At 42.4% G+C, this 15,748-nt stretch overlaps 1 protein-coding gene across 1 annotated transcript in view; it reads left to right on the top strand.

The window, feature by feature from the left end:
* Nucleotides 1–15,748, top strand: part of LOC135484209 (TALPID3 protein-like) — a 45,118-nt gene that overhangs the window by 27,124 nt on the left and 2,246 nt on the right. The window contains exons 9-24 of the mRNA XM_064765450.1: nt 6,976–7,051; nt 7,211–7,234; nt 7,500–7,547; nt 9,572–9,637; nt 9,837–10,057; nt 10,169–10,241; nt 10,800–11,054; nt 11,316–11,490; nt 11,600–12,015; nt 12,237–12,507; nt 12,887–13,224; nt 13,522–13,696; nt 13,928–14,180; nt 14,404–14,615; nt 14,950–15,032; nt 15,326–15,674. Of these exons, the coding sequence (XP_064621520.1) occupies nt 6,976–7,051; nt 7,211–7,234; nt 7,500–7,547; nt 9,572–9,637; nt 9,837–10,057; nt 10,169–10,241; nt 10,800–11,054; nt 11,316–11,490; nt 11,600–12,015; nt 12,237–12,507; nt 12,887–13,224; nt 13,522–13,696; nt 13,928–14,180; nt 14,404–14,615; nt 14,950–15,032; nt 15,326–15,674 (3,035 nt within the window). The remainder of the gene's footprint in view (nt 1–6,975; nt 7,052–7,210; nt 7,235–7,499; nt 7,548–9,571; nt 9,638–9,836; nt 10,058–10,168; nt 10,242–10,799; nt 11,055–11,315; nt 11,491–11,599; nt 12,016–12,236; nt 12,508–12,886; nt 13,225–13,521; nt 13,697–13,927; nt 14,181–14,403; nt 14,616–14,949; nt 15,033–15,325; nt 15,675–15,748) is intronic.

The following is a 15,748-nucleotide window of genomic DNA, read 5'->3' as shown; positions in this document are numbered from 1 at the left end:
GCCTCAACAGACGGCGCTCAAAGCAACACGCCAGTGGACCTACCAACCTCGACAATAAATCCATCTGATGTTCTGTGTCTTCGCCGTTACATTTCTGCACAGTATTGACGTTCCTCAATGCTGTTCGGTAACAATTGACTTCCAATTGCTTAACCGGTAGGTCGTGTTCCTGCAAATTCATCCTTATCAGCACATGTAGTTTTTGTGAGAAGGCGATTTACAGGAACACCGGCACGCCATCTGAAAAGCACCTGTTGACTCCAGCTCTGTCTTGATCGTAGAGAGGTTTAGATACTATTTTCGCCTCGCGCGAATCGGGGAGCTTTATCTGGTTTGGTCACGACCTCCGCCCTCTACTCGGATCACGAGGAAATTGCTCGCTTAAGTCATAAAAAGGTGTAATGCATTCGTTTTCCTCTCCGCCGCGCCAACTTGGAATGTAATCAACGTCGTTTCGAACGTCACTCACGTATCCCGAGTCAGAAGTTCTCCAACTCCCTCAAGAAAGTTAGCTGTGTGACTTATAACTTGTTTCAGACTTGGTCGCCGCTTAACAGGCAAGCGGCGTACGCCATTCCGACACAACTCTAATACACGGCCACCTGTTAATGCGTGGCATGTCTCCATAAGATTACTAATGGGGGCCTTACATTCAATTTGTCTCATCCAGTATTCCAAGCTGGCAAGACTGATGATAAATTTCCTTGCCTGTTTATCTGAGCATTAGAGGCAGATTCCGTTTGTCAGTGCCTAACATGTTGGTCTAACCAGGGCGTGTGATCAGAATAGGTGATCGGTGCTCTCTCTATGGTAAATAGCAGCTCGGTCGACCCGGCCTGGAAGGCTGTGTCGCCCGAGATAAATTCTTACGAAGATTTATAAGGATCATTCCAGCAATTGCCGCTACCCTTAGTCTCTGGCTGACACCTTGCCAAGATGTTAACCCAAGTCTCAAGTGAATAAGGGAACGACCACAACGACTTCCTGGGGTCGAGTCTAGTTTCCTCTACGGAGAACCGGGTTTCTGTTAATGGATATGGGTTCATGAGTAGCCTTATAATGGTGCTATACACCGATATTCCTTTCACAACTAAAACTCAATTCAGAAGTACAACTACAAGTACTCTAGGATTACTAGTATACATGTTTCACTGATAAATAGTGAATTAACTAGTGCAAGTATGTATGTTTCACTGATAGATAGCTCGGTTGCCGACGAGGTTAAACGGTAAGTTGGACGGAAGATGATGTTATCACCTCTTGAACGGAAGTAGATTTTTGGTCAATATGTTGTTCACTACATGATGGGTCAGGGGTCAGTAATCGCTACCTGGACACCGTGGACGGAATAGTCATTTACGCTACTTCATCGTCTTTGGCAACGTTTGGGAACGCCCTCGAAAGAAAGTTATCAAGTTATTCTTGCTCGTCGTCAGCAACGGCACCATATCATAGGCTAATGAAAGTATCGCATTCTGAGTTTAGGCTGCCGAATCTATACCGCTCCGGTTTGCTCATTTGGCGGTCGACTTCTTAGCTTTGGGACCCGATCTCCACACAAAGATAGTTTCCGTTTCCGTAGCCTCTCAATGGGATGATATTGAGCGCATTATATCTAGATGTAGTGGGCGGCTCCGCGAAAGCATTTCTGCGAAACTGTGCTTGCGCCCTTGCGCGATGCGATATTGCCACCACTAATCATTCGGCAATGTTCAAGCGTGTCTATGTCGTACTTGTAACAGCAAGATTCGTCTGCTGAACTTTTATGCGGAGCCAATCGTGCAGATGCAACAACCGGCGTTCGGCAATATCTTTACCAACATATAACTTTAATTTATCAAATGGGAGCGCTGCGTGCCATCTCGACCATCTTTGGTCGGAACGTGACATTGGTTGAACACCGCTGGGGTCAGGCGATGGTAAGAGCAATTTCAGACCTTGAGATCACGAATGTCTGATGAGATCTGATTGCCTTCCGCCGATCCGATCGTGGGATCGTCGCTCCGTTCTAAATATTTCCGTGACTAATGTATTTGGTCACCACTTTGGTTTCCGATCTTGCACCCATTCGCATTCCGGACCTTCTAGTATCTTTTTTGGGGAAAGATAACTTAACAATGTCGATAAGTCACCACTGACGTATTTCGAACCTTTCGGTAAACTAAACGAAATATCCAGGGTAGGATGATGGCCCGGATGATATCGGCCAATTCGGCTCAAGACAAGGACTGCTCGTCCTGGCTGTCTTAAATGAGCGGCGCGCACAGTGTCTCCGTTTAGTGTTTCTGCTAGGATTTGGACATGGTCAATAGTGCTTTTATACCAGTAGCTTCAGACATCGTTAATCGCTATAAACATTCTCGATACTTTAGAGTTGTTACTAATCTTGTGGATCCTCTGGGAATCGAACAAATGGCAGGTTTATGGTGGGATGTACCACGCCCTCGAGCTAAGCGCCAACACTTGAGGCATTGCCTTGAGGTAGGGATGCCATGGCTCTGGGTTACACACCCTGTGGTTTGTCACTAGCTTGTGCCGTCCTTTGCCCATGACAGTCAAATGCTCACCCTGAAGGCATGGTTAGACATCTATTTCGCTCAGTTGATAAGATAATGGATAAAGGTCACTCAGTTGCGAGTGCTGACGGTCCTTTTCTTTCGTTTTCGTTTCTCTCGGGAGAAGGAAGTCGAATTAAAGATGTTCTTTTACTCGGATGTCATCAATAATGAAGTGGTCAATTATAGGTTTTAAAGGATGGTTTGGTTGCTGCTCCTGTTCAATGATTGTTATTAACTCTGGGTGGGCGCTGTTAACAAAACCAGATGATGGGAGTAAAATAGGTATTTTGCCTTGCTCTGCAGTGAGAAGCGCTGGACCTTGCCTGTCTTGGGTGTTTTTCAATTAAGCATATGGAAGTAAGACAATGCTTCAGACATTCTCTCTGGGAATGAGGTTGAAACAAGTATGTTAACGAGACATTGCTCTCTAGTGTATGGTATTACACCTTGTCCTTGCATAATGATAAGGTTGAGACGAGCATAATAGCGAGACACTGCTCTGGTGCAAAGAAATGTGAGACCTGAGAATTTGCAATTAAGATGATATGGTGGAACAAGCTATCTTTTCTCAGCTATTTATCAGTGACCAGTGAATGACTGCTCCCTCTTGCCAAGATGAAGCACACACGTCTGTGTGATGTATCAGTTCGAAGCCAGATTTAGATTAGGCTTTTCAGGATAATCGGTGAAAGTTTTGATAATATTCTTGGTTCTTCATGCCTGGCCATGACTTTCTTTGTGATGGTGCGCATCTGCTATCTTACATACCTATGGAAATCAAGTAAAAAAGCTCTTCCTAATGCTTTTATCCTGTCTTTTGTCTCAGTCATTGCCAAACAATACCAACGTCTGAGATAGAAATGGTTTGCAATAGAATCGGAGAAACTTGTCTCAGATGGAGATCTTGTGTTCAGTCCCCAAGTGGCCACTGCCGCTGCTTACGAATGCGCAGTCACGTTTGGGAATAAGTAAATGTTATTTGATAAAGCATTGGGTCAGTCATGCCAGGAGTCCAGGATTTACAAATTGACTGTTGCCTGTGTTGGTGACTTGTTAAGTGGCCATTGGTTGACTGGCGGTTTTTGTTGGTCAGACAGGCGACTTAGTGTTAGGGTCTGTAATTGCGTGGTGTGAAATTGAACCTGATGATAGGATGGTGTGACAGCCTGTTGTGGAGTATACTCCTACACAGTGGTTCAAAGACATGTCTTAAATAATCTTTTTGCGTGTATCAAGCGGACGTGAGGACAGACCGGCATTTGAACGCCACCACTGCTTCAGGAGTGTAGTTGTGGAGTTACTGGCTGCAACAAAGATTGTTTTCTCGGATGCAATTTTTTGAATAATGAGATGGAATTATTAAGTGATGAGAAAGAAGGAGATGTTGGAGTTTTCTTTATTCTATTTTCATGATATGGGAATATCACCAAAAAAGTCTTTAGAAGGGGGTTCAGTGCATCTTCTTATCGAACTATCTCTATCCTATGCCGGTTGCCACTTCATCAATTGTCTCTGTCCTATGCCACATCATTTGTTTCTACACATGCCAGTTGCCACATCATTACTCTCTCTATTCTAGGCCAGTTGCCACATCATTATTTGTCATCATCCTATGTCAGTTGCCACATCGTTTGTGTCTCTATCATATACCAGATGCTACACCAGTTGCCACATCATTTTGTCCGTATTCTATACCAGTTGCCACATTATTAGTGTCTCCCTTCATCGTTATAAACAGTACGAGTAGAAATATGTGAATGTGCTTGTGCCCTTCCTACTAAACTACAGATATTGGTAATTTAAGTAATTCTCTCTTTAGTCAGTGATTGCCATCAAAACCTTCTCCTCTTTATGAGCCCCCTGATATTGTGGAGGTGGGAAAGACAGTGATAACTCACATCCATTATTTTGCTATTTGTCACATTCATGTTTTGTTATATGAATTTGAAATAAAACCGTTCTCCTCATGTTACCCACTTGTTTGTCATTCTCCATGGCTGAGTGAGACCACCAAGTCCAACATGTCACGTTTGGCACATTCGTATCATATTTAAAATGCCAAACACATATTGTGAACTCACATGTTCATATGTTTTATTAGCATTTCATTCAATATGAGTGAATAAATTTTGCAAGAGCATTTAGTTGTGGCATTTGATTTCGAGAAGCTAATGGAAGGATTTGATTGATGATTGGACAGCCCAGCACAGACACTATGGCGCCAGGGACGTGTCAAAGCCACTGTCAACAACGATTCGCAGGACGAGGCGTGATTGTCCCCCGAGCTGACCGACCCAGCCCTGGCATAAACCATGTCATTTCGTGTTTACTCATCAGCAGCACTCATCCATTCAGCGCACGTTTAATTCGCCTGCTCCAATTCCAGTCACACCAACCATTAACTAGTATTGTGCACATTACGAAGTCGAACCAATTCAGACCTTTTATGAACAGTACATGACTGGACTACTGTAACGACAACAAATGCTAGAATGGAGGCAGTTCCCTTCACTAGCCGCACCCCCAGGACATCATCGAAGCCCCGAGGTGAAACTTTCATATATTCAAATCAAATGATATTCATAAGTGAGTGGTTGTGAAAATATTCAGAGGTGATGATAAATTGGCAATTGAGTGAATGGCCATCATGAGTTCCCTTCGGCTAAACCACCCAGGGGAGGCTCTCTCTCATGAAAGTTGGTACAATCCGCGCCTACTGGAAGGATGATGAAAAAAGTTTAGCCCCTTCAATTTAAACTTTAGGCAATTATGGAGCCAAACTATATTTCAAATAAAGCATTTGCTTGGAAAAAGATATGATTTCAACTGCTCTTTCTGTTAGTTTTTATGCATTATGACCAATTGGTTTTGGCCACTAAGTATTGCTCAGACTCCTTGTCCAGTTCACCATGCTACTTCTCACCTGAAAGCAAATCACAATGAAGGTACTTGAGGAGAAAATTGGTAAAAATATTTCAAAATCTACGTGTACCAATTTTCTTCATCACTTGATATTATCATTGAACACCCCCATATTAATTCTGGTAAAGACAGATTACAATGAAGACTGTCACCAATTTGTCACAATCAGTCATTCTTATTGCTAAATGTTTGTCTCACAGAAGTGGTTTGAAAAGCACACCAGCACAGATTTCGCCTCAAATAGCTCCTTGGGGAAAGACAAACTCGCATTTAAAATCCACACCAGTCTTCGCTTAATTCACCAGGGTATCTCCCATTTCTGGAAGACATAAACGCTGACAAAATTCTGTGTGTGGAATACGATGTGAGTTATTTATCAGCTAGGCTAATGACAGTGGTTATGTCTCCACACGCTACCATACATGTTAACCTGAACGTTGATCGCCTCGCTGTTCGCACCAAGCACGTTTTTACGACTCCCAACACTTTCTAATATGCACCTCAAATTCCGCACATCACCCCGAGGAAGTTTGACTCTGATAAACTTAGTGATTTGTGGTGGTTTGGTTAAAAGAAAAATTCACGTCCACAGATCATGAGAGGATAGGTCAGTTGCTTGGTGTGAGGTTTTTGTGCCAAAAGATAATTGCATCCTAAAGCAATTGAATGAAGGTGAGAATGAATATGGATTTGTTTTTTTCTCCTTGCAATAAAAGAGATGAAGTATTCAAGTGTTGGGCAGAATACATCTTTTTTGTTGTGGTTCAGGATACCTGGCACAGTTCTGTTGATGATTTTCTATGAATTAGAGTTGTGTCAGGGGTCTCAGATATGGTGATGTTCAGTGTGATGAGATGAGTATAATGACAAGAGTCTTGAGGGGTCGAGTGTCCATCAGTTGGAGTGAATTCAATTGATTCGGTTCATCCCATTGTACTTTTACTTTTTCCAGTTGTCTTCCCAGGCATGGTTCCAAAGCCACACCAATTAACACTGGTAACATGACATTATGTTTTTTGGTAAATTATACTATGATTATGCATGTTTAATGGTTTGCAATTCTTTGGATAATGGCCCAGTTCACTGGTGTAATGTCAGATAGTTTCCAGTTGTTTTTGTTAGGATAGGCATCTAGGGACCTTTACGTGACTAGGGAATGAATTTTTTGAATGAATACTGGTTGATGACATCTTTCGTTTCTGTGCTGCACAAAAGAGTGGTTCAAAACTGTCCTGTAAACTACGGTTGTTGCATTGTCTATCAGATGCATCCATATGGCTCTTTTTTGGATCATCCTGTAGAATGTTGAAGTGACAGTTTCCTTATCTCAGCTTACAAAGCAGGGACATTAATTTTCAGTTTGCTAATGATGCAGTTTTGTTATTTTCAGTTACAAGCCACAGCCTCCAGTTCTTCTGAAGAAGTTCTTTAAAAGGAATAAAAGTTACCAAAAGTTGCTTGTGTATTCAAATATTCCTCCTCTCCTTCTTTTCAGGACAAAACCATGCCATCATCAAGCTGTAAGGCCAGCAGGTCAAGAATCCAGAGATGAGGCCAAACATTTGATAAAGGTACATATTCATCACAAGACTGTATTATCATATTTGTTCCCTCAATGTAAACAGGGAAAACGATAGAACGTTATTTCAATTCATAAGAAAAGAAATATATTTTTCTATTTCGGTTGAGGTTAAAGCAGCCCTGAAAATGCATATCTTGTTTAATTTCAGGATCAAAAGTTTTCTTCACCTGAAGTAAGTATTGAGTTGAACTAAAAACCTTTTGATATAGGGTCACTCCTGCCAATTTTCTACTAAGATTCCCTGCCAGATGCCTTATTTGTTTCCTAACCATATTTGACATGCCTCTTATGACTGTCTGACCCAAGAGCATTAGTACACGGTGGGCTCAGAAAAAGCTGCTTGTGGGGGAAGAACATTGTCTCTCATTTGGAGGTTCTTTTCATATTTTGTGTATGTTAAAACTGATACACTCCATTTCTTGTTGTATTTTTCACAGCTCCCAGAGAAGACCAGCCAGCCCAAACAGATGTCATCAGTTGCTGAGGTAAGAGTAGAAAGGATTTTTTGGTCATGAATGGTTCATCTAGATCATACCTTTGGCTTTTAAAGCATAAAGATAACTAAAGTTCATCCAAATTCAGTTTTAGCATCGGTGAATTCTCAACACAACCTCGGGGTGTTTAAAAAACAGTTATATTCTAATTTCGGCCCGGGAGTCATTGTTAATCACCAGAAAATCATGTTGAGCGGAAGCAGTTTCACACCAATATCTGGGAGTATCCACATTACCTGGGGGGCTACAAAATCATGAAATAAAAGATGAGGTATTTCTTTTTCATATTAGGAGTTTCTTGTGGGTGTCTTGGAAATTACCTATGCCCCTGGCATCCCCTAATTCTGCCAATGCAATTCTCCTGACTTCTTGATGGGTTCCCTCGGGGGTAGCCATGGGCTATCGGCCTTGGGCAGTCATCGCTAACATGTGAAGGCTACATAAACTGAATGCCATATTTGTGGCCGGGCTCCGGGCGATGTCATCTGATGGAGGATGCCACCAACGGCTGTATGAGTGTGATAAGTAGGTTATCGAGGCATTGACTTCCAGCTTAGATTTTACATCATATTTTCGCCAACATTGCTGACATCTTTTTTGGGTGCCAAGATGTTTTGCCCTTGAATGGCCAATTCAAACGCCCGATATATTTCATGTGGCAATATTCTGGTACAAAGTTTCTATTCCTTTAGGGCTGAATCCTAATGCAAATGGCATTGTGGAGGCGGTCTAAATCAAAGTGCCTTAAATAGACACTTGCCTCTAGGCTTCTCAAAATGATGTGATTCATGAAGACATCCTTAACCAGCATTGAGAAGGAAAAAGTACACGTTATAACTTTTCCCCACATCATTTTGCAGAGAAGATAGTTTAGGTCCAACTGTTTGTTTGTTTCAAGCTCTTGACAACTCATCTTTGTCTTATTTACTGGAGCACCTCCTGTTCGTAATCTACAGTAAATCGGTAACTTAGATTCTTACTCAAACTATCTACTTTTGGTTTCAATCTTGTGCCAAGCTCTGTTTCCCCGAGGTCATTCTCACTAACACATCCTGTCTCAGCTCCTCTCACGGCTAGTGGATAATAGCAGTTATTTATCCCATAATAGCTCAATCTGCTATCTGTTAAGAGCGTGCGCACAATTCTTAAAAGTTTCCATCTCAAATTGCAAATTTCCCCATATCTTTTGAAGTCAAATGTAATAGCATTGTGTGTCGCGTTTTTGTTCAATTTATCTCAGAAAACTTTCAATGAATAACGTCTTTCAGTATCTAATGCCTGAGGAAATTGTCTTTGAATAGTATTCTTAATCGTGCTTCAGGCAATACTGGCTTGCCACTTGCCTTCAGGACAAACTTTCATTTCATTCACAACATTTTACCACTTTCCCTGGGAGAGTTTTAGTGAGGTTTTTTGCCATGGGCTAAAAGAGAGCATTCATTTCAAAATGAGATTCTTCTCAATGATCCTTTTGCTGGCTTTATCATGAAGAAATTCCATTTGAAATAATGTGTGCCTGTGGCTTTTGAGGCCACAAAGAGAAAACGAAAATAAAAATGTTTAAAGCAAAACTTGCGGTAATTCTTGGGATGGGCAACTTTCAATTTAAGATAGCCATTTCAAAGTGCTAGACCCAATCTATTGAGAGGTGAAGTTGAGAATATGTGTCTTGATCTTAAGATTTTTGTTCATAGTCTGATATCAACAATGATAGAGGTTATCATCCAACTTCCTGAAACCTTTTAGTAGAACAGAGATGACTTGCTCATTCAGAGCTTCACCTGAGCATTTTCAACCAGTATCCGTTTATACACCTGGATTGAGTCAAGCATAGGGCCTATGGCAAATAGACCTGCCTAAAGTTTCATGCTGACAGTGGGAATTGAACCAGGGACATCATGACTGCTAGGCCACTGCACCACCGCAGCACCACAATGATCTGCCAGTATGTTTTGAACCAGTTGATTGTGACAAAACTTACTTTTAGATATTAACCAATTTGATATCTTTTTCAGACCCCTCGAAATGCTTTCCATGTAAAGATGAAATCCAATGAGACTGCACCACTTGATGAGTACTTGGTAAGCACAGGAGTTTATGAATTAAGAACCAGACACCAACTTTTAACATGTTTTAAAACTCTGAAATATCAGAAAGAATGTTTGGCTTTAAAGGCCACTTGATCAAAACATGAAAATATGAGCAAGGAAAAATAGTCGGGATGAAACCTTAATCCTAGAAAGGCTACGACTGAGACATTCTTGATATCTTTTGTTTCAGATGCGTCCTAAGTTCATCCCGACAAGCCCATATGCAACTCTGAATGATATTACACGCAACCAGAATGCTGATGGGAGCAAGTCGGCTGTTTTGGATGCTGAAGTGATTCTGCAGAAGATCCAGGCAAATCGTTCATGTCTTGAAGCCAATCTTGAAACAATACTGCGGTCTCAGCAAGACGCAGATGTCTACTCCCTGATAGATGACTTAACTAGAGATGGGTAAGGATTGACACCTTTGATAAATACTCAATGTTATTTCTTTAGTGAAATGATTGTCTTTAATAGCTATTTGTTAGCTTTGCCCTTCAGTTCACTTTGGGTTCTTTTCAGGAATGCTGCTGAGCGCGCTAGGATAAAGAAAATGGTCGACGAGACGATCAATGCTGTTAAAGGGGAGGTTCAGGTTTGTAATTCATTTCACACATTTGACTGACGTGGTGTGTAATGTGATATTTGACGTACACTTTCACAAGCTAGTCAGTTCCTTTTTCTCCAATTCAATACCCGACTTTCTTTAATGCCCTCTACACATAGAAAATGGAATCAAACTTGGTCCAAGTCCAAAAAGGAGTGTCACAATGTACACATTTGGCCTAGGAATTAGATATTGCACAGGACTGTTACTAATAGGCTCAGATTGTGGAAATGTCAAGTATACTATAGAAGGCCTTGGGCTATTCTGTTCACCTGGATGGGTCATCAAATAACCTTTAATTTAATGAGCTATCTAATCCAGGGCTGACTTCTCTATGTTTGTAGTACACAAACACAAACCACCGCCATGAGCTTGCTGTCTTTTATTTGTCAACTGGTGATTCTTCTGACAATACTCTTTATTCGTTGGGTTTCAAATTCTGAAGTAGACCAGGCCTAAAAAGCTAACTTTTTGGTTGAGAGTTGAGATTATGGTAAAGTTGTGGACCTAATACTCCGTAATATATTTTGGATATTGTGTTTTCAGGTGGAAGTTGAAAAAGATCTAGCAAAGCTTGCAGCAGAGAAAGCATCTGCTGAGGAAGCTGAGAAACAGAAAGAGCCAGTGAAATCGAAAGGCAGGCCACAGGTCAGAGGTCAGAGTCGGGGCAAAGGTCGCATTCAAGCGAGGATTGATACCGGTTTACGGAAGAAAGAACTAGAAGTTGAGGAGGAAAAGAAGAAAGTGGCAAAGGTCCTCGGGAAGGAAAATGTGCCCAAGAAAACAAAAGAACCTCCAAAGGTACTGAGCCGGATTTATTTTTTTGTTGGGAGATCTTTAGATAGGCTAGAAAGTGTTCATCAGTTCCTGTGAACGAGGAGTTAAAGGCCTATGGTCAATTTTCTACAAGGTCACTTATGAGCAGTCCTTGGAATGTCTCTAACAACAGATTCTTTTCAGCGTAATTCCAAGAGTGACCTACAGTTAAAAATCTGCCTGTGTATATTAGATATTGGAAAGCACCATTGTCATTGTCATTTCAACTTGAATCTTTTCTTTCAGAAAAAGAAGACCATTCCTCAATACAAAGATGAGGCGTACATGACCCGGGTCTATGGCAAAGCTATCTATCAGAGCCACAGGACAACAGTCAAGGATCCGTACCTGCACTACAAGAACCCTGTCTCACCAGGACCTAGGGGAACAGCAAGACCGACATCAGTGGCAGAAGTTAGGGGTCAGTTGTAGTTTATTCTTGCCCCTGGGCATCAGTCAAAGATAATTTGATCTAATTCACTCAACTAAATATAATTTAATACTTATGTTGCTGTTTATCATTATTGCAGCTACTTCAGTAAAGACAGCTAAAATCCAAACAGAGCAGCCTCGCTCAAGGAGCCACCCCATTGCTCCGTCAGGACACTTCTACTTCAACCCTGCCACAGGGACAACACAACAAACGCATGGCTTCAATCCCCTACCATCTGAAGGTCATCTCATCCCCATGGCCATTCCATTGGGACCACCACGGCAAGGTGGACAGCCTGTACCCTTCACAGCTCCTTCCCGTTCAGTCATCGTCTCTTCCCACTCTCCACCAAAGTCACCCGTACCACGAGTTGCAGAAGAGGGAGAAGGCAAGGCGGATCACCTAGAGAAGATAGTTTTACCTAATATGGACATCGACAGCCTCCCATCAGGATCACCGCTGCAGATTGAGAGCACCCCTATTGCTGGACAAAGGGAAAGAAGCACGAGGATGGTAAGTGGTGACATATTCAGGGATGTGACATTTTAAATGGTGTCCCTTCTCCCTCCTGATTCCGAAAAGGGTTAATTTTGACAACAGTAGACAGCAAAGATCTATGCCTCGGTTGTCTGTAGAACTTTGAATCTTCAAAATCAGACCAAAAGCACTCAGAATGAACCTCTAAACTAAGCATTTTGCAGGATTTAAAGATCATTTCATTTTTGTTTTTTTAGGACGAGTCAAGTATCATGGAAGATCAACAAGGAGAAGGTTTAGAATTTCCTGGTTATCATCAGAAGCAGACAAGATACCACGGTCCAGAGTTCCCACCAAGAGTCCAACGGGACGAAGATCCAATGCCGCACATCATCAAAAAACGTCCCAATGTTCTTGTGCAGGAAATCTCATCCGATGTGATCGCTGGAGATATCAGGCGGAGAGATATGTTGGAGAGGAACGCTGTTGATTGGATAGAACAGGAGCTCATGGCTCGGATCATTACAGGTACGTTTTGGACATTGAACAACAAAAGTTTGACCACACTGACGGGACCACCCTGCAAATTGAAAATCTGAGCTGCAAGGATGGGTAGTCAAGTTAAAAGGGTTTGGTACAAACCAATGCCACCACCCTAGTTAAATTAAATGAGCAATTGACCTTCATCTGATCAGTAGTCGTGCTGATACTAGGTTTCACTCTAGTGTTCCACTGTAGTAATCACTGAAGTGAATGATATAGGATCCTGCAGAAAGTGGAAAGGAGAATGGGGGCAACAGTTTGATTCTGCCAACATCCATAAAGGAACTGGTAATTTAAACATACATGCATGAAGGACCAACACATTTGTGGTTCACTTTGTAAACTATGTCTTACCCTCTTACAGAGATGAATAACAGAGAACCAGAACCCGTTGACCCAACTGCGCAGCGTGATGAGACAGGTAGCGCTGCCTCTGAAGCTCACTCGGGTATTGCTGAAACAATTGGGCAGGGTGGCCTCCAGTTATTCGTCGATGCGGGGGCGCCAGTGGATGAGATTCTTGTAAATGATCTTGTGAGGGAGGTCCTGTTAGAGAAGATTGCAGCAATGACGGGCAGGAGGACAGCTGATCAGGACGAGCAGGCCAAACGACCGCAGCCAAAGCCACGACATCCGCGGCCGCATCCATCTTCATCTGAACATGAGGAGTATGACGAAGATGTGGATCAGTATGTTTATCATGTAAGTGTTACAGTTTTAACAAAGGTATCCTTGCATCCTTGTAGGCATGAAGACACTGAGTTTGGTTGAACAGTACACTGTCATGTCTATGCTGGGCAGTTGATACTAAAAGTTGTTGTAAGAGACCTAATGTGTCAAATTCTATTAAGACAGGGAGATCTGCGCCACAGTCTCCGTTAGCATTGAGGGCCACAAATAATTGACTCATGTCATGTCCTGATGTCACTATGCTCTGTGTGAAACGAAATGAAAAAGTCAACATGATATGCGTTTTTATTGAATTTTGTTTGTTTTCAGCCGCACACAGATATTCCAACTCCTGAGCCAACACCTCGGCCATCTCCCATCCATTCCTCACCACCACAGATCATGTCTGCGCTGACGACACCGATGATCACACCAGAGGTGTCCATTGGAGAATCAGAGACAGAGAGTGCCAAGGAGTTGTCAGCTATATGGGGAATGCATCCTGGTAGGTTTCGATATCAAGGTGACAGGTCATTTTAGTTTTCCAGTCTAGTTCATCGCCTCACAGACAAAATATTTGAAGTTGTTCAATATTGCCAAAATAACCTTTTTGAAGTGCCAGCAGCACCTAACTGGTGTCCTGTAAGCGAATAGCAAAGTATTTTTATAGTTAATGTGATTGCGCTATTTTCAATTTTCAAGAAAAGGTTATTAATGCATGATATTATCCTTCCAGTTGTTGGTCCTCATGAAACAGACAATGAAGAGTACAGTTTGAGAGATGACTTGGACACTCCAGTTGCCACACCAAGAGGTGCCACACCACCTCTATCTCGGGAGGAAACACCTGTGTTTGATATCAGGACAACCCCGTGCGATAAAGCCACGTCACCCATCCCACAGGTCCTGCCACCACAGACACCACCTACACCCGTTCAGGAGGTGAGGACACCTAGTCCACCACCCAGGTCGCCCAGCCCAGAGCCAGAGTAAGTGAACAATCTAATGGTATTGCTACCAGCACCAGTCCAATAGAGATCAAGCAAATAATGTTATTCACCTAAAAAATGATGTGCATTGCGCCATCTAATGGTACAAAGCTGAATTTACTGTAACCTCATTTGTGACTTGCCAAGCCTCTGAATAATAATTTGAAAACGTGATGTTGACTTGATGTGGACATTGATTTGGCAATCTCTATTTTTCCATTAGGCCTGTAGTGATTGAACCCAAGGCATCATCACCCCCACCCCTACCCCCACGTCACCGGAGAACCCCTAGCCCACCACGGCGAGAGTCTGACACCGAGTCAACTGAATCAACACAACTTGTTGAGACAGAGACTCTAAATGAGAGTATATCTGAAGGAGAATGGTTGATCAGCCGCAGTGAAGGACAGGCGGCTGGAATAGAGATTGATCCAAGTAAGGACTATGTCTATTAAGTGTTTATACTAATCAGCTGGTATGTTACACAGATGATACAAAAAGTTAGTGTGTAAACATTCACAAACAGAAGGTGTATGGCCATGATTTAGTCTTGGCCTCTGATTGGCTTATAAATGATCAGATGTCCCGAATAGTGGAAAGTGCTGATACAAAGTTTTTTGTCACCATTCCTACTTTGAAAATATTTGCTGTTTGCTTTGCTGTTTGCATGTGTGAAACCTAACTTGATACATTTAATTTAATTGTCATCTTGAATTTATGATGATGAACATGTAAACACCCTTTCTATGACGTGACCACTTCCTTTCAGATCGGCGAGGCCTGATTGCCCAACTCATGCGTGGTGCTGAAGACAGCAGCGTGGCGTGCAGTGATATAGAACATGATGACACAGTAAGCATTTCATGCATTCAGTCCCTTCTTAAACTCTTCAATGTCAGTACCTTTTGATCTGTATGGATCTTGAATCTTCCTCAGCAGACAAACTTTAAGAGTTCTGCCACTTGTTTCTGGAAGTGGACAGTTTGTGGTCCTAGACTACCATCTGTTACAGTAGCCCTGTCACGGTTCACTATGGGATTAGTTTTGATCCAGGTGTGTGACTTTCACCAGTGTGTTTTCTCATAGTCATGGGTTCTTCACAGTATGTTGATGACTTGTCTAATGTTGATATTTCTTCTTTTCAGGACATGCAAGTAGATCGCAGCGTTGGAGAGTTCATGACACCCAAATTCCGGCCAGAAAAAGACCCTGTGCTACAGCTCCTGGCCAGGATGAATCTGCAGCAGCCAGATCTCCCACACTACAACCAGGGCATGGTGTTCCCCCAGCCGCAAGCCTCGGGATACCCTCCACAGCCGTCATACTCTCTGGGGCAAGTCCAGCCACACATGGTTGAGAAGAGCCTTGGTGAGATTAGTATTGCACAGCCTATGATTGAACAGGGAGATGACGCTGTGTTTGGTCATTCGCAGGCTGCTACTGTTAGGCGAAGAGGTCAACACATGCCTAGCCAGGGAGAGATTGCATTTCCAAGTAAGTTGAGATATTTGCTTTTGATATTTCCTTGACAGGATAGTGAAATGCCTGTGGACTTGCAATGGTTTGTT

This window comes from Lineus longissimus, chromosome 3 (genome assembly GCF_910592395.1).
Source record: "Lineus longissimus chromosome 3, tnLinLong1.2, whole genome shotgun sequence".
Taxonomy (NCBI): Eukaryota; Metazoa; Nemertea; class Pilidiophora; order Heteronemertea; family Lineidae; genus Lineus; species Lineus longissimus.
This window is presented reverse-complemented; position numbering and strand designations above follow the sequence as displayed.